Raw genomic sequence first — 22,895 nt, forward strand, 5'->3', positions numbered from 1 at the left:
TTTGTATTCAAAATCCTAGGATAGATATTTTTTTAAATAACACAATGCATTTTTGCTAGTTATTAATTAAAGCTTGGCCAAAACAAAAAGTTTTAAATTTTGAAAAGCCAGTTGGCATAAAACAAAAAAAGAATCTTTAAGTTTGCAAATATAAGCGAGCCTTATACCAAAAGCTTAAGGCAACAATACTAATAAAATAATACATTTATCTGCTTTTAGGAAATATAACAAGATAGAAAAACACTTAAGCTGGGCGTGGTGGCACAAGCCTTTAATCCCAGCACTTGGGAGGCAGAAGCAGGTGATCACTGTGAGTTCAAGGCCAGCCTGGTCTACAAAGTAAGTCCAGGACAGCCAAGGCTACACAAAGAAACCCTGTCTTGAAAAACTAAAAACAAAACAAAACAAAACAAAAAACCTAGTTCAATAGTGGTAATGGGCAGAATAATGCGACACTAAATGTTTATAAATAAAAATTATTTATCTTTATAAATAAAATATTATTAATTTTGTTTGTTAATTTATTTATTTGAGATGAGGTCTCTCTATATAGCCCTGGCTGACCTGTATTCACTATGTAGAAGACATTGGCCTCGACCTCACAGAGATGCTCCTGCCTCAGTCAACTAAGTGCTAAGATTAAAGGTGTGTGCCAATACTCCTGGCAAATTTAAAAACCTTTAAGTTGTTAAGAAGTACAAACCACTTTTAACCAAGGGAAAATGGTGCAGTGGCTAATAAAACTAGAGTAAGTTATAACAATTCTACTACACCAACAGAAAATCCATGAGAAGGGCAAGACAGGTTTCTGGGTGGCTATTTAAACAAAAGCTAAAGATAATTATCTTTCAACACATTTAAATAGATTGAACTTAATGGGTTTTGTACTGGCTTGGCCTTTGACCAAAATATTAATGAAAACTTAAAAAAAAAAATCTTTAAAGCAAGGTTTTCTAATTAGAGAACACAGGAATACACACTTTAGTAAGTCAATCAAACACCTATGTCTACTAAGATGGTTGGCTCTAGGCAGACTTTTAACCCTGTTCTTTTCCCAGAAGATTTGGATCTTAAAAGGTAAGTATTATTCTGTATGTTGGTGTCAGACGTGGCCAGAAGAGAGGTTAGATCCCCAGAGCTGGAGCTACAGGCAGCTGTGAGCACACGGGTACTGGGAACTGAGCAGCAAACTCACTTAGGCACTGAGCCATTTCTCTAACCCTAACCTTTTCTCATCGTAGTTGGTCACAAAAAGGCATAAAAGAAGCTTAAAAGAATCAAGAGTTAGCTTGGCATGGTGACACACCTTTATTCCTAGCACTCAGGAGGTAGAGGCAGGTGCAGCTCTGTGAATTCTAGGCCAGTCTGGTCTGCAGAGCAGGTTCCAGGATAGCCAGGGCTACACAGAAAAATCCTGTCTCAAAAACAAAACACAACAAAACTATGAGCTTACTTATAAATCTAGGTTTTATAAAACTCTTATCCCTTGTGTTTTTTGTGTGAAATTGAAAAGAATTCTTACTTTACACAGATTTAAAAAAAAAATTTATAAACATTCTCATGGTCTAAGTTGAGTGTCATGTCATTAGCTGTTCATTAAATATTTACTGGAAAGCTTACCCTGTACCAAGCCCTGTGCTAATTGTTATTCGTCAACTGCTCTCTGAAACAAATTACTGTTTTGAGCTTAATACTGCCTTAGATCTTTTGCCTAATTACTGAATAAGACAATATTGCTAAAATCAAAGTACTTTTCAAAACCCTTTTGATAATATACTAACATGTTAGAGGGAATTATCATTTTCTTGGTTGTCAACTGAACAACAACAACAAAAAAACCCAGTAAGTATTAACAAAAGCCAATCACAACAGAAATTAAAGTTACCCATATGGTAAGAAAACTGTCCAGACTTGTTCAAGTCAAATTAAGCAGTTAAGATTTGAAATCAACTGTTCTGTGTTAGTTCTTCGATGGTTTCTTCAAAAAGAAAAAAAGACTCCTCACTTGGAGCATCAGTATGCTAAAGAATAAGGCCCAACCTGAACAGCGTTATTCAGAACAAACACTATTTTGAGGACTGTACAGAATGAGGGAAGAATGGTACTTGCTGAAGGTGACTGTAAGGCCAACGGCATTCACACACACAGCACCGCCGGCTGAAGCTAGTGGAGATGCAAGCAGACATGAAACCTGGAAGCACAAGGGCAAGACGCTCACGGCATGTTCACTTCACTGTCTACACTTGGCCCACTTTAAAGGACAACCCATCAACACTTGGCAATTGGTAGTCATGCAGATGGTGACAGATGACAATGTCTTTGAGCTCAAACTGGTACTTCTATCTTAACTTTCTATTTTTGTTTGTGGATGTTTGCTCTGGTTTACTCGCGCTGTTCTGTGGAGCTTCTCAGACAGAGGCTTGTCAGTGGATTTGTTTATAGACAAGTTATCAGTTGTGCCTTGTAAAGTTTAAGGAAGGGCTTACCAACTATCAGTTATAAGGGACTTCTATCCTCTGAGTGGTGACTTTAGATCCAAGTAGAAAGATAGGAGGACAGAGGAAAGAGAAAACATTTGGGGCCAAATGCTCAAATGTGTCTTATGAAGAATGAGCAATCTCTACTGATACATACTTTGAAGAAGCAACATGGCACAGATAAATCATGACTACCAGAAAACTGGCTCTTCTGTCACATGGGTGCTTTCAGTTTTAAAGGGCGAGAGAAGCATACACATGAATTAAACATGTGTCGGGAAATGTAGCCCTCCAATGAAGCTCTTTAGTCCTCAAGAATCTTAATCCCACACATTTCACAATGCTTCACAGTCTCAAAGAGCTTCCAGACGGGAGTTTTCATTTGATCTTAATTTGACAACTTTGTGAGGTAGGTAGAGGAGATATTCATCTTCAAACAAGGGAAGCTAGGTTCAAGGAGGCTGACTTGTTCAGAGTTAAAACTAGCATATGGCAAAGCCAGGCCTCTCCACAGTCTAGGAGGAAATTTTTTTTTTTTTTTCTGAGTGTGATTCTTGAATAACCTGCTAAGAATCTTCTGTGGTATTTTTAGAAATACAGATTTGTAAAATCCTACTGCCTTCGATGCATTGAGTAAGAATCTCTAGAGATGAGAGCTGAGAATTCTGCATTTATATGGATTGTATGTAATAAGGGAAGAATAACTGTATGTTGGGTAACAATGTCAAGTGTATCATTGAGTGTGGCTAGATCTCCCCAGGACTGAATGTGATGCCATCAGCCCATCATTAGGAAAGAAAGAACGGGCTTCCCGCCTGGCGACACTGATAGTCACCTGAAGCCGCTTGTTTTTAAAGCATCAGCTCTCACCTGAGAGGAAGACGCTGGCTGTTAGGAGGCTCCAGAGTGATCTTCCCTGCAATCAGGGCCAAGGACCACTTGTGTTTTCTGAGTAACATAGTAACATTTTCTAGGATTTTCCTTTCTGATCAGTATATATCCCAATAAAGTTCACAGTTTATATCCTAAGTCATTTAAGCTTTACAAGATAAAATGTCAAGAGTTTTTACTTGCTATTTTTAGGACTAATAGGTATTCACAGAAAGAGTAACCATGCTCCACTTAGCTACAGTGATTTTCAAGAACCCAAATTCATCACCATTTTGGACTTTGTTTATAATATTTCAGATGTAAACAACAATAATCTAGAAACTGAAAACAGGGATGTAGGACAAAAGCTGTAGTCAGCTGGCTACTGGGGAACCGAGTGCAGACAATCAACTCACTGCAGGAGGCCTGCACACCAAGGTCTGATGGCTTTGGCAAGGTCACATCTCACTGTAGAAAAATACAACAATGAATACAGAGAAAATATTTTGCCATTTTGTAATTTGTTTACCACTAAAAACCTTTATAATGTGTGATGCTTATAACTGCATGCCTCCACAGAACATATCTGAACATGGAATTGTCTATGAATCAATACTATTTCCTGGGAAAAATGACCACAAATTAAAAATTTTCTATCATGCATATGGATATTATAAAAACATAGCCAATAAAAGCAATATTTACAAAAGTAAAAAACAATACAACTGCAGGGGAAATGCTTCTCTCTGCCTTCACTCCAGTGCTAATCCACATCCTAAATATCTCTGGGGGAAGATCGACAGACTTTGAGAGAACCTTCCATAGGCCAACTGTATCTTCTGTGGCACTGTTATCCTATTAGCTAAAATACCCTTGCTGGCTTATCAAAGTCTTCTATGGTTTACAAACAGTTCCTTTTTTTACTCAGTGGAAATAAATCTACAAAGTCCTAGTATTCATCTGAGAAGTAAACCTTGCATAGAAATTCTTTTTAATTCTGAAACTTTGTTTTATTAACAGAGCTACCAGAATGTCATTTCACAACTAGTTCATATTATATGAAAGTTCACTACAAAGCAGTCACCACACATATAGGACTTTTCTAAATATAAAATAAGTGGGTTTATAAAAATGCTTACCAGACAATCATCTCTTCACAACCTACAAAGAATTATTTTTGTGATGATATGAGTCTTAATGTTTTGGATGTGTTCACGTTCCAAGTTTGATGTCATACAAAGAGCAAAGATCTATCTACCTTTGCAGTGGGCACAGCCTGCCCAATTGCAAGCAGGGTGACAGCGAGTTACAACAGCCAGCCATGCGAAGGCAAAGACTATACAACCTGCTCTTTAACAGCACACACTTCACCTTAGACAAGACTAAGCACTGGTCCCATCCTCCTCAATAACACGGTTCATGCTGGTGCCGTGTGTAATGTGCGTCATGGGGTTGTTACTGAGGTCTCGGATGCTGCTGTGTCGTGACTGCTCGTTGAGCCGATGAGAACTGCTGTGCCTGGAGTGATCCGTCAGCCGTGACATGCTGCCGTGAGGTAGTCTCTCCTCCACTCCTCGGTAACTGCAGGGAGTGTACCTGCACACGAAGATTCATTTCAAAGTGGGTAACAGAACACACCAGAAAACAAGACTAGTAATTCACATTAAAATGACTTAGTAACTGAAGTGCTCAGTAAATCAACAGTGAGCAAGCAATAACTGACTTACTATTAGAGTATTTTATTATTCTGTAGATTATCTGATGTGGCTGACAGAAAGAAATAATCCACTTAGGTTCAGGATGAAGTCCTATTCCCTACAAAAGGGCAAAAGTTAGGTTGACCTACTTGGAACTATGGATACTTTTCCTACTCAAGTAAGTTGCAAATACAGTGAGCTCAGAGATGAGGAAAGGGAAGAGCTGCCCTCAGACTCTAGAAGATGGGAAGGGCAGCAGCAGTGCAAACGCCAATATTACTAGAAGGCTGGGAAGAGTGAACACAGGAAATCAGAGGAGAAATTAAGAGTAACTTAAATATCAGCGAATGAACTGCCATGTACGGATGACATCTGTGCCTGTAGTGTCTAGATGGGCTACTTAACAGCTGGATCAGTCATCTGTAGATGATCTTTTATTTTCCTCAGGGTTAAAGCTATGAAGACATTAATTTGTAGAAGTTGCATCCACTTGGAGGTTGCATCCTGACATTCTGTAACCAACTCTCTCATCAGCTGGGCTTTGCATGCACGAGCTGGGCTACACAGCTGACTACAGCTGCCTTCCTATCCAGAAATGCAACAGTGGGCTGCTCAAATTTTCTTTTCTTTCTTTTTTTTTTAAATTTTATTTTATTTTTATTTATTGTATATGAGTGCTTCATCTGCAGAAGAGGGCATCAGATTACGTTATAGATGGTTGTGAGCCACCATGTGGTTGCTGGGAATTGAACTCATGACCTCTGGAAGAGCAGGTGGCGCTCTTAACCGCTGAGCCATCTCTCCAGCCCCTCAAATTTTCTTTTGTTGAAATCCTGACTCACTGAGCCACATAAGAGGCAAGAATAAAACAAAACAAAAACCTCAGGCACTGAAATGAGGAATTATTAGCTCAAACCAGTCAAAATCAAGAAAATGAGCTATACTTTTTTATTGGCTCATTTATAGAGCTCACATGGTATTTATCAATCTTTCTGGTTTAGTTATGAGTTCTTTCAGAATAACTACCATATTTTATCTTTTAATCTGTAGTACTTTGAGAAATTTTTTCTAAAATACTTTTGTTCATATACACAGTCTTTTGGAAAACATAGTTTAAGATAATAAAATTCAGGGGGCTGGAGAGATGGCTCAGAGGTTAAGAGTCCTGACTGCTCTTCCAGAGGTCCTGAGTTCAATTCCCAGCAACCACATGCTGGCTTGTAACCATCTGTAATGTCATCTAATGCCCTCTTCTGGTGTGTAGGCATGCATACAGGCAGAGTACTGTATATATAATGAACAAATAAATCTTTAAAAAATTTAAAAATATAATAAAATTAAGAGATCTAAGTATCCCTGATGACTTTAATGAATATGCTGCTTTTGTTTGCTTTTATAGCACAGGGCTAAGAGGCCCTGGGCTACAAGCCCTGCCTAGATGTTATGTTTCTAAGGTAAACAGGGCTAGAACTGAGACAAGAGAACTGAGAGTTCAGGGCCAGCCTGAGCAACACAGAGGACAAGGGATGGATGCAGTGCAGTTGTGCAGACAGTGCTGACCTAGACAGATGCTCATGGGTTTCATCCCTGGCACTGCAAAAGAACGATAGAAACAACTCAGAACATAGCAAACTATTTTGTTTCTTGTCTGTCTGTTTTGCTTGTAGAGCTGGGAATTAAAGTAAGGCTTTTGGCATATTGGCAAGGAACCTTCCATGGAGTAATGAACCCCAGTCTTGCTCTCTTCTGTCTTCCTTCCTTCCTTTCTGAGGCAAGGTCTCTAAGTAACCCTGGCTATTCTGGGGTTCACTATGCAGATCATGGTGTCGTAATTTTACAGACATCCTCCTGCCTAAGCTTCTCAAGAGCTGGGTTTAAAGTGTGTGCCACCATGCCCAGATCATTCCCTTTCTAACAAATATCAACATAAATATTTTTGTTTTGTTTTGAGACAAGGTTTCTCTGTGTAGCAGCCCTGGCTGTCCTGGACTCACTTTGTAGACCAGGCTGGCCTCAAACTCACAGTGATCCGCCTGTCTCTGCCTCCTGAGTGCTGGCATTAAAGGTGTGTGCCACCACGCCTGGCGATCAAAATAAATCATTTTAAGCAGCTAAGGAGCTACTGCCTTAAAAAAAAAAAAAGTATTCACCAGCTAGGAGATAGCTCAGCTGTTAAAGACTAAGCTCGCAAGCAAAACTATAAAAAGGCGTTCACTGCTACTCTTTCATATTTATATATGCGCCATGCTTCAGGTAAATCATCTGTAAAATTAAAAGTTCTGTCTTGAAAAACCAAACTGAGAGAGAGAGAGAGAGAGAGAGAGAGAGAGAGAGAGATAAAAAAGTAAATAAGAAAAATAAAAGCTCTGAAAGATTCATGAACACTGCTGAGGTGGCCATCTTGTTTTATAGCAGTGCTTGTCAATGGATGTTTTCTTTCAATTATGGAGTTTAAAACTGATATCTCCTTTGAAAAGTCTTTTAAAACCCTATTTTAGGGGCTGGAGAGATGACTCAGAGGTTAAGAGCACTGGCTGATCTTCCAAAGGTCCTGAGTTCAATTCCCAGCAACCACATAGTGATTCACAACCATCTACAATGAGATCTGGTGCCCTCTTCTGGTGTGTAGCCATCACATGCAGATGTGTACATAATAAACGAATAAAACAAAACAAAAACCCTACTTTAAGGAACAGGCATGAGGGTATACACCATTAGTTCCAGCACTCAGGAGAAAGCAGAGGCAGGCAGATCTCCACAAGTTTGAAGCCCACCAAGGGTAACATAGTGAGACTGTCTCAAAACACCAGCCCCCTCAAAAAACAAACAAAAAACCCACACCTCCAACCCTATCTTTGTTTCCAGTTTTTATTCATTTGTTTGTTTAGTTTTAAGACAGGATTTTTTTTCTGTGTAGTCCCAGCTGTCCCAGAACTTGTTCTGTAGACCAGGCTAGCCTTAAATTCAAAGATCCACCTGCCCCTGCATCACATGTTCTGGGATTAAAGGCGTGTTATCACAATGCCTGGCTTATTTCCAGTTTGAATAAAGGGAAAAAATGCTGTCTTAGGGTTCTTGGTGTTCAGGTAAAACACCATGATGAGAGTAACTTGGGGAGGTAAGGGTTTATGTCAGTTTACAGTGTAAAGTCAAAGCAGGAACTTGGAGGCAGGAATTAAAGCTAAGGCCATGGATGAGCACTGCTCACTGGCTTACTCTCCACGGTCTGCTCAGCCTGCTTTCTTATACAACTCAGGCCCACTTCCCAAGGATGGCATCACCAAAAGTGGAGTGGACCCTATCATAAAACGCCCAATGGGCGTGGTGGCGCACGCCTTTAATCCCAGCACTCCGGAGGAAGAGGCAAGCGTGTGGAGGAATGCTGAGTGAATGTACTAACTGTCAATAAATTGCTGTTTAGCCAATCAGCTGGGCAGAAGGACAGGAAGTGGAAGGCGGGACTTCCAGGAGGGGAGGAGAAAGTTTGAAGGTTGGATAGAAAGGGGTTTTTTGGACGGTTGGAGGAGGACGGTGGGAACTGGACACGGATGGGCCCAGGGGTCATAGTGGCAAGTGTTTGGAATATATGTATGTTATAAGATGTAGAGTAGTTTATTTAGTTTACGAGATTAGAATCAGTTCAGACTCTGCCTGGTGAAGTGTTGGCAGCTTTAAAGTACGTTTCAGTCTCCCTGTGTCAGTTATTTGCTTTGTAGGCCGAACGGATACGGATACAAAATACTGTAACACAGGCGGATCACTGTGAGTTCGAGGCCAGCCTGGTCTACACAGCGAGCCCAGGACAGCCAAGGCTACACAGAGAAACCCTGTCTCAAAACAAAACAAAACAAAACAAAACAAAACAAAACAAAAAACCGTCCGACGGGCTTGTCTACAGGCCAATCTTATGGAGGCATTTTCTCTATTGAGAGCCCTTCTTCCCAATGACTGACTCTAGCTGTGTCAAGCTGACATAAAACCACAACAGATGCATATTTAAATGTTTTTAAAATTTCTCATATTAATGAGTAAACACTTCAGCCAGGCATGGTGCACATGCGTGTAATCTTAGAAATTGGGAGGTGGAGATAGAAGGATCAACTCAGCTTTGGCTACACAATGAATTTCAAAGCTAACTTGGACTACAAGAGACCTACCCTGTTTCCAAACCAAAAATAAAAAAAAAAGACATTTTACATTTAGAACCAAAAGACGTTTACATTTGTACTAAATGTTTAGGTAAAATAATTAGAAGGCTTGCAAATGCAAACATGTTACAATGGGCCTGTTAGAATCTATTTTTAAATTATTATTTTGCATAATGACTATTGTTCTTCAAGTTAAACATGAATTGCTAACTTTACCTCCCAATGACTTCCTAAGTATCAATTTCAAATAAACATGGCAAAAAAAGAAAGCAAATGTTCAAGTAATGATAGAAAGTAATTTAAAAACAACAACAATAACAACAACAAAAACCCCAAAACCAAGGCATGTGTGGTGGTGCATATCAGTAATCTTACTTGGGAGACTGAAGCAGGAGCATTGGCAAGTCTGAGGCATGCCTGTGCAATGTAACAAGAAACCCTCTGCAAAACAGGACAGTGGGGCTGGCTCAGTAGGTTAGACTTTGCTATGCAAGCATGAGGACCCAAGTTCAATGTTCAGAGCATCATAAAAGCTGGCATAGCCGTGGGCACCAGCCCCAGTGCTGCAGAGGAAGAGGCAGGCAAGCTGCTGGAGCTCACTGGCAGACCTCAACTCAGAAAGAATGAGGACATCCATGTTGACCTCTACACACATGTATACAGACACACACGTGCACAGACAAGCACGAACACCACACACACTAAAAAAGCGTTGGCTGAAAAATGAAATTCAACAGTAAATTACTTGCTTACCATGTGCAAGGCCCTGGGTTTAAGCAAGAAGGGGAGAGGAGGAGAGAAAAGGGAAGAGAGGAAAAGAGGGCAAAGGGTGGAAGGGAGGAGAGTAGAGAAAACTCAGTCATTTAAAAACATGAACTGGGAACTTCCAGAGGACTGGAGCTCAGTTCCCAGCACCCACATCAGGTAGCTGATAACTGCCTGTAACTGCAGCTCCAGGAGACTGATGCCCTCTTCTATCCCACACATAAATTAAAACCGTTCCCTAGTGTTGAGATGACAAGCATGTGACATTTGCACCTGATTTTTATGTGTGTACTGAGACTGAACTCATGCCTGCCCTCTTCCATAGAAATACACTTTCCAAGGAAAAATTACATTCTATAATTATGTCTGAGAATCATTGACTATTTATAGAATTCTAAAATATAAATATTCTGTCCATGGATAAATAAGAATCAACCATACAGAAAAAAGTTAAATTACAGTGTTTAATATAAATTGTGTATGTAGAAATTGTCAAATTTCTGTACCTTTCAAAAGCTATTTAAATCAATATGATTATATAATATATAATATGAAAACATTTTATATAGCATACCACGTAAAATATAATTTTAATATATGCTTAGGCATAATATTAGGAGGGTCACTTTGCTGTTGCTGTTAAATATATAGTATGAATATTCCAGAATCAGCCAAAAAGTGATGACTTACGTTTTGAATCTCTTCATTATTTGCTACCACTCCTCTAAATAATGAAGTTAAGCACAGCTTTGGTGGTGTCTTCTTATGCACTCCATTGCTCTCCCTTGCCAGGTCGCCTGTGTTCTAATTTAGTCACTCATTCCCACACTTCTACCTACTTACTTTCTTTCCTACCTATCCTCTCCTCTAACTACCAATTGCTTATTTTTTGAAGTGGTGTTTTCATGTAGGTGTATGTAGTACAGATATCAATAATTATCTAAGTAGTAAATCTAAGCGAGTACTAGGAACCTGTGACCGATGGGCAGGGTGGCTTGAGACAGTAAGACAGCCTGAGGACAGTGACAGCATGCAGGTTAAGCCTGACTGAAGCAGAAGTCTGCATGAGGGGCCTTTGGATTATGGAAACTTTGTTCAGACTTTCAGTTTCAATGTCGTCTTGAAGCCTCTCACACCTGCCTCACAGTTCTGGGTGAGGAACAGAGTCCTATGGATGCATATTTACTCACCCAGACACAGACTCTACCCACAATATTCTGCTTCATATGTATGTACTATACCTTTTCTATAAGGTTCTATACTCCTAGAATATAGAAATTAAAAACCTTTCTCTACTGTATACTTACGTACAGAATTCCATACCCATAGACATATTACTTAATAATGTCTGTTCACCACTGAAAAGGATGAGGCCAGGATGTCAAATACCATCACTAAGAGTTCATGGGTGAACTCCCTATCTCCTTATCAGGATTTTAATTTAAGACAATTTCATTATACTTTCCTTTCTCATGCTGTTGTGAAGTGACTGCTCTAAAATTCAAGTCAGACAGTATTATTGTAGTACTCAGGGTCCTGCAGCCTCTCGCTGTCAGAGAGAAACCAAACCCTCAGCATGTTTTCATCTCCTAAAAGTCCCATCACACACCATGCTCTGACCACACCCAGGAGCTAACCCTGGCCGCCTGTTCTTGCCTCTGTGTACACTGTTCCCTGTCTTGCACTCCCCTCTGAACTCTATTGGAAGCAGAAATGCCATCAGCTGGGAAACTTTCTGACTGCCTGTGATGAGGTAGATGGTGCCCTTCTCTGAGACCCTGAAGCACCCTGAACACATTTTGACACAGAAAAACACACACACACACACACACACACACACACACACACACACACACACACACACACAAATTTTATGCCCTCCATAAGAGGGAGAAAGAGTTGTCTTTCAGTATCTAGCTTATTTCATTTAAAATGATGATCTCCAGTTCCACTCATTTATCTGCAAGGAATGATTATTTTCTTTATGGCTAAATAAAACCTCACTCTGCTCATGCACTACATCTCATTTCCCTATTCATCTGTTGATGAAAATCTAAGCTGATTCTACAACTTGATGATTCTGAACAGTGGTGTGGTAAGCATGGGGTGGTGGTGGTGTCTGCATTGTGCTGACTTAGATCCCTTTGTATATCTTCTCAGAAATCATACAGGTGAGTCATAAAGCAGTTCTATTTTAGTGTTCTGAAGGACCTCCATTCTGGTGCCCACAGTGGCTAGGATATTTACATCCTCCCCAGCAATGTTCTTCCCATCTCTTCCCTATCCATCCTTCCAACATTTGTTTGTTCTTTTAAAGAAAAATACACGTTTCAAGTCCACTGTTTGTCTCTTCCCACTGCTTGCCTACTCTCTGATACTCTTTTCTCTCAAATGACTTAATGTGGCAGCTCCTCAGCAGTTCCTAGCTCTTGTATGCCAACCTCAAATTTAATGAGAAACCAACAGCCAGGCTTCTCTCCCGAGATGCTTTCCATGATACCAGAAAGAATCACACCTGGTCTCTGCTTCCACTGCACCTAATAAGCATGGGCTGGGTCCTGGGGTGCTGGGAGGTGGCATGCTCAATGCCTTGGTTAAACCCTAGCACCCCAGAAATCAGCAGGGGCTGATGAGTGACTTAATGGCCACACCTGCTACCTCTTGGTTTCATAAATAAGGTTACTGAGATGCGTCTTACCTGATTGCACACCACTATAACAGGAACGAGCAGTGGTCGTCACTAACTAGAAAGCCTAAGCATTGGTTATCTGGCTCCTTAGGAAAACTCTTGTGCAGCCCTGGGATAGATTTTATTTTATGTTTATATTTTACTTTATGCATTTATATTAATAACTAAAACTTGTATCTGATACTGAGTCAGGCTGTTTCTAGTGACTAGGCACTTTAACTCATTGAATTTTTATGACATTACTACAGGAGTGGCTATTACTATTTCTCCTTTACATTTTTGGGTTTTTCGAGACAGGATTTCCCTGTGTAGCCTTGGCTGTCCTGGACCCGCTTTGTAGACCAGGCTGGTCTCGAACTCACAGCGATCTGCATGCCTCTGCTTCCCGAATGTAAAATATTTACTTTTAATATTTCTGGTCATGTATACGTGTGTGTCTGCATGTGGGTATATGCACATGTCTTCAGGGTCCTCTGGAGCTGGAGTTACAGATGGTTTTCGGCTGCCTAATGTGGGTGCTAGGAACTGAACTCAGATCCTCTGGAAGAAGAGCAAGTACTTTTAACCACTAAACCACATCTACAACTCCCTAGATCCACATTCTTAACTGTTAACACTGAATACAAGCATCTTTCTAGATTGGGAACCTATGAAATGCAAAGCTCATGTCCATAATCTCTGTATTCCCAGTGGCTCGCACACCACCACTATAAGAAATGTTGGCAAAATTCATCTTTCCTTCTTTCTTCTCCTCCCTTTGTTTGTTTGCTTATTTGAGACAGGGTTTCTCTGTGTAGCCTTGGCTGTCCTGGAATTTACTCTGTAGACCAGGCTGACCTTGAACTCAAGAGATCTACCTGCCTCTGCCTCCCAAGCGCTGAGATTAAAGGTGTGTGCCACCAAGGCTCAATTAAAAGCATTTCTCCCCGCCCCTCTCTCTCTCTAACATTTATTTATTTTTATTTTATGTGCATTGGTTCTTTACCTGCATGTGTGTCTGTGTGAGGGTGTCAGATCATGGAGTTACATACAGGTGTGAGCTGCCATGTGGGTGCTGAGATTTGAACCCAGGTCTTCTGGAGGAGCAGTCAGTGCTTTTAACTGCTAAGCCATCTCTCCAGCCCTGATTGAAAGCATCTTTATAAACTAATTGGTCTGCCTTCTTATATGCCCATTCAGTGCCCCACTACATCATATTGCTTTTGTATCAGGTCTAAACCCCAAAGTCCTTTGGTTGGCTTTAAATCCCATAATCCGAAACAACTATATCTAGCAAGTTAAAAAAGCTTACTAATGTCCCACTTCCATTCCAGAATTGCCTCCTGTCTCTAAGTCCATATGATCCTAACTGAATACATAAAATAAACTCAGTTGCTCCCAGAGCTTACCTGCCATCACGTGACCTGTGGAGGCTGCCATGGTAGCTGCTCACTTTGCTGTGGACGCTCCCTGCTTTGCTTCTTTGATCATCCACCATGGCCAGCTGAGTTGAAGAAGCATGTGTGGACGTCCCTTGAGTGGAAGTTCCTCTTGATTTTCTTATAATAGGAGTATTTGGGTCTCTCAGAAGTGACTGAGCAAAGTCAGGTTCCTGAAGCACCTGCCGGCTCTCATTCACTATCCTAGACAATATGACAGGAAGTCACATATAACTAACATTCCTATAGACCAACAAACAATGTGCTACGCAGTACTAGTTGATGCTAGTCTTGAAGTTAACTGGTTCCCAAATTAAGTCTTTGGGACCAATTTGAGGTAACACTTTCTGCAGAGGGTAGAATATAACAAAAATTCCTGTCAAAACATGGGCTTGGTACCAGTAATCCCAGGATCAGGGAGATTGAGGTAGGAGGATAGAAAGTTCAAGATTATCTTCAAGTTCAAAGCGGGCCTAAATACCCAAGACTTTGCCTCAAAACACAATTAACAAGAAAACAAACCCAATACTACTCTGCCCTAAAAGTGGTGTGACAGAAGGCCTGGGTTACGAGTAAGAAAATCAGGATTGGTCAGGTGGTGGTGGTGCACGCCTTTAATCCCAGCACTCAGAGAGTCAGAGGCAGGTGAATCTCTGTGAGTTCGAGGCCAGCCTGTTCTACAAAGTGAGTCCAGGACAGCCAAAGCTACACAGAGAAACCCTGTCTTGAAAAAATTTTAAAAAAGAAAGAAAGAAAAAAGAAAAGAAAATCAAGATTGTAGTTCCAATTCTGTGAGCACATACAACAGCTGTTTAGTACTAGAACAAACATGAGTGGTTGACCTTAGAACAAAGTAATATAAAAAATTAAATTACACAAATATTCAGTGAAGTCCCAAACAATTTAAAAGGACAAATTATCTGAAGTAAAAGTTTTAAAATGTGGGGCTGGAGAGATAGCTTAGCAGTGAAGAGCACTATCTGCTCTTCCAGAGGTCCTGAGTTTAATTCCTGAAAACTACATAGCGGTTCACAACCATCTACAAGTTAATCTGATATCCCCTTCTAGCATACACATGTACATGCAGATAGAGCACTCATACATAAAATAAATAAATCTAATACAATTTTTAAAAAAAGGCTTTAAAATGTGTCCTAGCAGTGGTGGTTCAGGCCATTAATGCCAGCATGTGGGGAACATAGGCAGGCAGACCTTTGAGTTCAAGGCCAACACAGTCTACAGAGTGAGTTCTAGGACAGCCAAAGCTACACAGAGAAACTCTGTTTCAAAAAACCAGAAGTTTTTAAATGCTATGAAAGAAAGAGTAAACAGTAGATAGATACACATGATGATGAACAAAGCAATAACTGGACTAACAAAAAATAAAATTAAATCACTGTAAAGTGCCTGTGAGAATCAGCTACAGTTACAATTATATGACTTAATTAAAAAACCACTCCATCATGTATTTAACTCTTTCAGTATCTTCAGACTACAGTTAGACAAAACAAATAAGTTCTAGAACAGCCAAGGCTACACAAAGAAACCCTACCTAAAAAAAAAAAAAAAAAAAAGAAATTAAGGTTATAAACTTTTAATGTGCCCTATATTAGAATGGTGTAATAGTTTGTTTCTCTCCTTTTTAAAAAAAAAGATGTATTTATTTATTATGCAATGTTCTGCCTGCACGGGTACCTACAACCCAGAAGAGGGCACCAGATCTCATTACAGATTGTTGGGACCCACCACTTGATTGCTGGGAATTGAACTCAGGACCTCTAGAACAGTAGTCAGTGCTCTTAACCTCTGAGCCATCTCTCCAGCCTTAGCCTAATCAGTAACTAGGATTACAGGCATGAGCCACTCTGTCCAGCTAGTTTTTCATTTTAACGTCATGCTACTGTGCCAATGTTATTAGTCACTGCTGATAAAATTACAACCTTATTAAAATTCTTATCTCAATCTTAATTTCTCTCTCTCTCTCTCTCTCTCTCTCTCTCTCTCACACACACACACACACATACACACACACACACACACACAAACACACACACAGAACTCATTAACTTACTCTTTTTTCCTACGACCATGGAAAAAACTGGCCCATTCAAAACATGTCTTTTTGCTTCCAACCCAAAAAATAGAGGGAATCCCGACTATGAGAGCCATCAGATACTTCATGAGAAAGAGAATCAGGTCTGGACGGCTCATCTGAGTAACCTGCAGGGAGGTAAAGAAAATCATCTTAAATGTGTGCGTCTATTAAAGGCAATTATAGAAATTATAGACACAAAAGGTAGCAGTGAAATTATGTTACAAGTTTTAGTATTTTCACTTATAAAGTTCTAAAAATAATTTTCTCAGATCTTCCAAAGAGCAGGAAGTATTTTAATTGAACCATCTCTCCAACCCTAGATCTTTTACATTCTTGACTAATTTTCTGTCTACCTTTCAGTTTTACAGAGATACCCTAACCACTCACATGACTGCAGATCGGCCTACTCTGCCCATCAACTGTCATTCTGCATCCTGCTAGGAAGGGAGGACTTTGCTAATGCTTGTTCACTTTACATTTTGTCCAACTTTAACACTGTTCATCAGCAATTTTCTTACCCTTATCAACATGTTCTCAAGGGATTCCTCTTTTATAGGCTGCCCTGGCCCCTTGCCAAGTTCTATGCTTGTGCTAGCTGTGCCTTTTAAAAGCAATGTGTAGTTTATCAGTAAAATGTAAGCTCCATGAAGTCGAAGGTTCCCTTGGCCTGCAAAATGTTTTATTCCCAGGGCCTTAAGTAGTGCTCCTATGCATTTAAAATATATACTTATACTTTCTAAACTCTTTGACAGTGCTTCACTGTGTTCCTCTAGCTGCAGAACTCCCTACTTAGACCAGGCTGGTGTCAGACCCAGAGAGATCCGCCTGCCTCCTGAGTGCATGCGCCACCACACCGGGCTACTGATGCTTGGTTTTATTAGAAAGAAATTACAGTTGAAATTATTCAATACACCACACTCTTCACAAGACAGTATTGCCTTCCACAGTTACCTATCTTCTGTATATTTTTCGAAGTACTCAGAGTAACTTTCACAAAAATATTAGTTTATCATCACTAACTGCTCAAAACTACACAGGTTCCTTCCTTTCCCACTGACACAATGCCCTTTGGATGCCTTCTTGGGTCCAGTATGCCAAGCTTTTGTCTAAAAGCATCTTTGTCCCTTAACTTTAAGTGGACGCACAGCAGAGTGATGCTAATATGTTAGCATCTTTTTATTTTGGTTTTTTGAGACAGGGTTCTCTATGTAACAGCTCTGGCTGTCCTGGAACTCGCTCTGTAGATCAGGCTGGCCTTGAACTCACAGAGATCCACGTGCCTCTGCCTCCCAAGTGCTGGGATTAAAGGCGTGCGCCACCACGCCCTGCTCTGGTTGTAGTTTAAACCAATTTTTTTTTTCAAAGACAAAGTTTTTCTCTGTGTAGCTTTTTCTATCCTTGAACTCACTCTGTAGTCCAGGCTGATCTTGAACTCAAGAGGTCTGCCTGTCTCTGCCTCCCAAGTTCTGGGATTGAAAGTGTGTGCCACTACCACCTGGCTTTAACCAAAATTTTAATTCTCCAAAGTTCTCAGCCATTATTAGCTCTTAGGCTACCACTTAATCATTCTTGCAGGCCCCTCCCCCAACGGAGGGATTTCAATCTTTCTTAATGCCCAACTGTGTCATTACATAGTTTAAGATTTTTCTCTTAAGAGTTTTCTCAAGGCAAACTCTTCAGAACCATTTCCTACTTGAATAAATAATTCTTTCTTCATCCATGTTAACTTTAGGCTTCACTGTCATCTGCTGATTAATTAAACCTCTATCTTCATATTTCACTTCTGCTATGCTTACTCAGTTCTTTAGGTCAACTCTCTGTCCTGATTTCACTACATTACCATTTTCCTAAACATTGTTTTATTTATATTTTGAAGAATCTTAAACATGCCTACTTTTAATGACCCATTAAAATCAGCCTATTAGCATTTACTTTACCTGGGAAGAACTCCACGTTTTGATGGTTAAGATTGTTGGGTGCTCTTCTCAGTTCTCACCTTGTCCCACCTAGCGCTCTGTCAGATCTTACCGCTTCACATTTCAACACCTACCTCTAAAATGAGGGCACTGGCCACTCAGCCCACTACCATCAGTACTCAGTGGGAGATGAACACTCTTTAACATCATTTACTACAGTCCCTGCTAAAATCTCCACAGTCGGGACGGGCGTGGTGGCGCACACCTTTAATCCCAGCACTTGGAAGGCAGAGGCAGGCGATCACTGTGAGTTTGAGGCCAGCCTGGTCTACAAAAAAAGTCTAGAACAGCCAAGGCTAAACAGAGAAACGCTGTCTCAAAAAACAAACAAACAAATTCTACAGTCATCCCAAGAGTGCCTCTAGTCCTGCCATCCCTCTTACTCTCCTGTGCCTTTTTCTTTGAGACAGATATTCTAGAATTTTACTTGGCAAATCTGAACAAGATCTTTTTCTATAGGCGTATCTCAGGGTCATGCAGAACCACCTTTGTTGAAGTCTATTAATCAAAACCAAGTCAAGGACTATCTAATTCACAGGAAAGGCTTTGGCAAGCACAAGAGATATGCTTCACTGGCTGTAGACGAGGTCTGGGCATTAGCAAACATAGGACCAAAGCGTCTAGAAAAGTATGCAGAATGTAGATCATAGTTATACCGATGAAGAGAAGCTTCTCCTCTGAACATAGTTTAGAGTGTTTTGTTTTAGTTTAGGAAAGTTTTGCTTGATTGGCCTTGAATCCCGAGATCTGCGCGTGTTTGCCTCCACAGGAACTAGAATTAAAGCATGTGCCACCATGCCTGGCTCAGTATTTTGCAAATTTAAAAAGTATTTTATTTAACTTTATGTATGTTGGTTTGAGGGTGTCAGGTCCCTTGGAACTAGAGTTGCAGACAGTTGTGAGCTGCCATGTGGGTGCTGGGAATTGTCCTCTGGGAACAGTCAGTGCTTTTAACCACTGAGCCATCCCTCCAGTGCCCTATTTTGCAATTTCTTAAATGTAAAATTTTTATTTGTATAATCAAAATTGACCAAGTATTTAATATGAAAAATTAAAAATGTTCTAATGAAATGCTAAAAATTCATAAAATACAATGTATATTTGATCATGGCACACATCAAGATATGTTCTACAACAATCACATTGATAGGTGGTCTGAAGTATATAGCTTATATTGTAAACTTTAAAGACATAACAACAGGTTAGTGATAAACTAGATAGAAAATAATTTTATAAATGAACCAATATCTAGGATTTATGAAATGCATTTACACACATCTCCCTACATAGTCTAATATTCATTCTCTGGTATGGTACGGTATTATTGCTTGTTTCTGAGGGTCTTATTCTGGTCCAGCCTGTCTAGCTTATTATGTAGCCCAGGCTGTCCTTTAACTTGCAGTCCTGTTAGTCTCCCAAGTATTCAAATTAAAGGCCTGAGCCACCAACTTCACACCTCTATGAATTCTGTTTGTTTGTCTACTTGTTTTGACAGTTTCTCTGTGTAGCCCTGGATGTCCTCAAAGAGATCCACCTGCCTCTGCCTCCCTAGTGCTGGGATTCAAGGTGTGTACCACTATGACCAGTTTCAACATATATATTTAAAATAGCTATGTATTTTATATGTGTATGGTGTTTTGCCGGCATGTATACCTGCATGCTTGGTTCTACACAGGCCAGAGGATGGCACTGGACCGCCTGAAATTGGAGTGATAACTGGTTGCAGGCTGTCATGTAGGTGCTGGACATAGAACCCAGGTTCTTGGCAAGCGCAGCAAGGGCTCTTAGCTATTTCTTTAGATATCTGAGCTGTCTCTATGACCCCACAACATTTTTTAAAATTTTTTTTATTTTTTTGGTTTTTTTCGAGACAGGGTTTCTCCATGTAACAGCCTGGCTGTCCTGGATTTGCTTTGTAGACTGGCCTCAAACTTAGAGAGCCACCTACCTGCCTCTGCCTCCCAAGTTGATAGGATTAAACACGTACCCCCACACTAATTTTTCTTCTTAAAATATTTAGGAATAAATGTATGCTTCATAAAAAATGATAAACAGTTACAACAAAGCTTGTACCTAATAAATGTTCAAAAATTATGTTTCATGGCGCACTGCTGTCTCCCGTTTGAAGCTGGAGAGATGGCTCAGCAGTTTCTGACTTCAGTTCCTAGCACCCATGCTGGGGAGTCTCATGAACACCTATAACTCCAGCTCTCGAGTATCTGACACCCTCTTCTGGTCCTCTCAAGCACCCACACACACGTGGAATATATTCACCCAGACATAAATGACAATGAAGCTTAAAAGATACCTCATAGTGAAATAAAGCACATAGACTGTAATCCCCTCTTGAAGGGTTCTAGTTGCTGAGGTTTCTGAAAAGTCCTGGAGAAAGGAAGTTGCTTACCTTGTTTTTAATCTAAGCTTGTAAACACGAGGAGCTGGAAAGGGCAAACTCTAGGCATTGTCCTAGTCTATGAGCCTATTCATTTCAGAAAATTTGGGCTACCCTTAACTAGCAAACTCTCTCCTGCACTCTGGCTCCACTGCTTCTGTTTTTTAAGACAAGGCTGGGCTTCAGTGAAGCTCCTCCTCCGCTACCTGAGTTCATAGTTCAGATTGAGCTACCACCTGTGCTTGGCCTTGAGCTATTATTTCTCCTGCCTCAACTTCTCAAGAACTAAGATTACAAACGAGGCACTAATTTTTACATCTTCTCCATTATTTAAAACCCATCAAACCAATGAGCATGTACATTAACCGTGGCTGTATGTATCTGGAGAGAGAGCTGGGAAGGGGAATCCCTACAGAGGTAGAGCACAGCAAGAATGAAACAGGCAAGAAATATGCTTCAAATCACATTTGCTTATATCCAATGAATGGTCAAGTGAGGACTGATCAGAAAAAACCTTAACGGTAGAGAGGTGATTTAATTTCACACTATAAAGAGGGGCTGGAGAGATGCCTTAGAAATTAAGGGTTCTTCCAACGGGCCTGGGTTTGATTCCTAGCACCTACATGGTGGCTCACAAGAATCTCTAACTCCAGTACTTGGAAATCAGACGCCCTTTTCAGTCTTCCCTAGGCACTAGGCATATACAGATATACATACAGCAAAAAACCACTCATACACATTAATAATAATATTAAAATAATACTACAAAGAGGCAGAAGATGCATAGTAACTTTAGAAAATACAATTGGCGAAGTCGTAAACAAGGAAGTGTAGTGTGAGAGCTCATCGGAGATCACAATCCCTAGAAGTGTTGTGGCTATCAAGTACTGGCCTGAGCAATGTGTCTTCAAAAATCACTTGAAAAATTAGATGCCTTGAACTTGTGATTATAAGGGAATTAAGATGAAATGACTACTCATGGACTGTGTGCACAGCCTTCATTTTATAGATGTGGAATCCAAGGACAGAGAGGCAGAATGATTCACCTGAAGGTTAAATTTATTTGCACTTTCAGTCATTTAAATTTTGAGTGTTATCTCCTGCAGCAGATGAGTCAGAAAATTGTGTGCCCTTGTTGAGTTTCCATTCTAGGGAGAGGTAGGGTAGAATGCTGTTCCTGCACAAGGAGACAGGAGATCTTAGGTTTGGAGGGAGCTGTAAAAGAATGAAAGTGAGGAGCAAAGAAGAGACGAGCACTGGGAATGAACTGATAGATATGTTAGATATTAGGTTAGAGTGCTCAAGGTCTCTCCACATCTATAAGGAGGAGTTGAGGGTATATTTTGGAGTACAAGTATTTCAAACAGAAATGTTGATTACAATAATCCTAAGAAAAAGTTGTTATTTTTGAAGAAAAACAAAGTGGCCAGTAAAGCTAGAGCACGCCAGGAGGAGAATGGCAGGAGACAGAGTCAGGGAAGTAGAAGGAACCAAATGGCAACTGGTCCTGCAGGCAATGATACCAATACAAACTTTATTCCCGAACAACAGGAAGCCATTGAAGGCTTTGTCCAAAGGGGCAACCAAGTTCTCTTATGCTTTTAAAGTTTACTATTGTGGCTACCATGCTGAAACAAACTGTAAAAGGGTAAGAGTGCCAGCAGGAGATGAGCCAGAAGGCCACTGTGCAAGCAGTGAATGCTTGGTCAAGGGAAGAAGTGGCGGCTGTACAAAGCTAACGGGTTGAATGCAAAGTATGAGAGGAGACAGGGCCCAAAGATGGCTGCAAACTAAGAGGCTAAACTAGGGGCTGGAGAGATGGCTTAGCAGTTAAGAGCACTGACTGCTCTTCCAGACGACCTGAGTTCTAATCCCAGGGCAGCTCAATACCTGTCTCTAACTCCATGATCTGACCCACTCATACAGACACATGTACAAGCAAAATACCAATGCACATAAAATATAAATAAATAAAAAAAATTTAAAAAGGAGTCTGAGCAAATACCATTCAGCAAATGGGGGGAACTGGGAGTGAGATGCAGGAAGCAGGTTTTAGGAGAATACTAAGAATTCTAAATTAGAGTTGGGCATGGTGGCGCACACATTTAATCCCAGCACTCAGGAGGCAGACACAGGCGAATCACTGTGAGTTCAAGGCCAGCCTGGTCTACAAAGCAAGTCCAGGACAGCCAGGACTATCACACAGAGAAACCCTGTCTTCAAAACCCCAAAACAAAACAAAACAAAAAACCAAACAAAAACAAAAAGAGTTCTAAATTAGGTTTGGAAACATCATGCAAATGGGCATCCTAGAGCTTGGATCCGTGTCTAAAACACAGGGAGCGTAAGACTACATACAAAGAGTGGG

General features: G+C 40.4%; 1 protein-coding gene across 2 annotated transcripts in view; it reads right to left on the reverse strand.

Moving 5' to 3' along the window:
* Positions 1–3,214: 3,214 nt before the first annotated feature.
* Positions 3,215–22,895, reverse strand: part of Fzd3 (frizzled class receptor 3) — a 50,739-nt gene continuing 31,058 nt past the window's right edge. Inside the window, exons 4-7 of one of the 2 annotated variants that reach the window (XM_051160722.1) lie at positions 16,136–16,284; positions 14,035–14,268; positions 9,946–9,958; positions 3,215–4,943 (exon numbers count right to left, since the gene is read on the reverse strand). In XM_051160722.1, the coding sequence (XP_051016679.1) occupies positions 4,803–4,943; positions 9,946–9,958; positions 14,035–14,268; positions 16,136–16,284 (537 nt within the window). In that variant the 3' untranslated portion in view covers positions 3,215–4,802. The remainder of the gene's footprint in view (positions 4,944–9,945; positions 9,959–14,034; positions 14,269–16,135; positions 16,285–22,895) is intronic. The other variant, XM_051160721.1, reaches the window with a different exon arrangement.

This window comes from Acomys russatus, chromosome 18 (genome assembly GCF_903995435.1).
Source record: "Acomys russatus chromosome 18, mAcoRus1.1, whole genome shotgun sequence".
NCBI classification, from domain to species: Eukaryota; Metazoa; Chordata; class Mammalia; order Rodentia; family Muridae; genus Acomys; species Acomys russatus.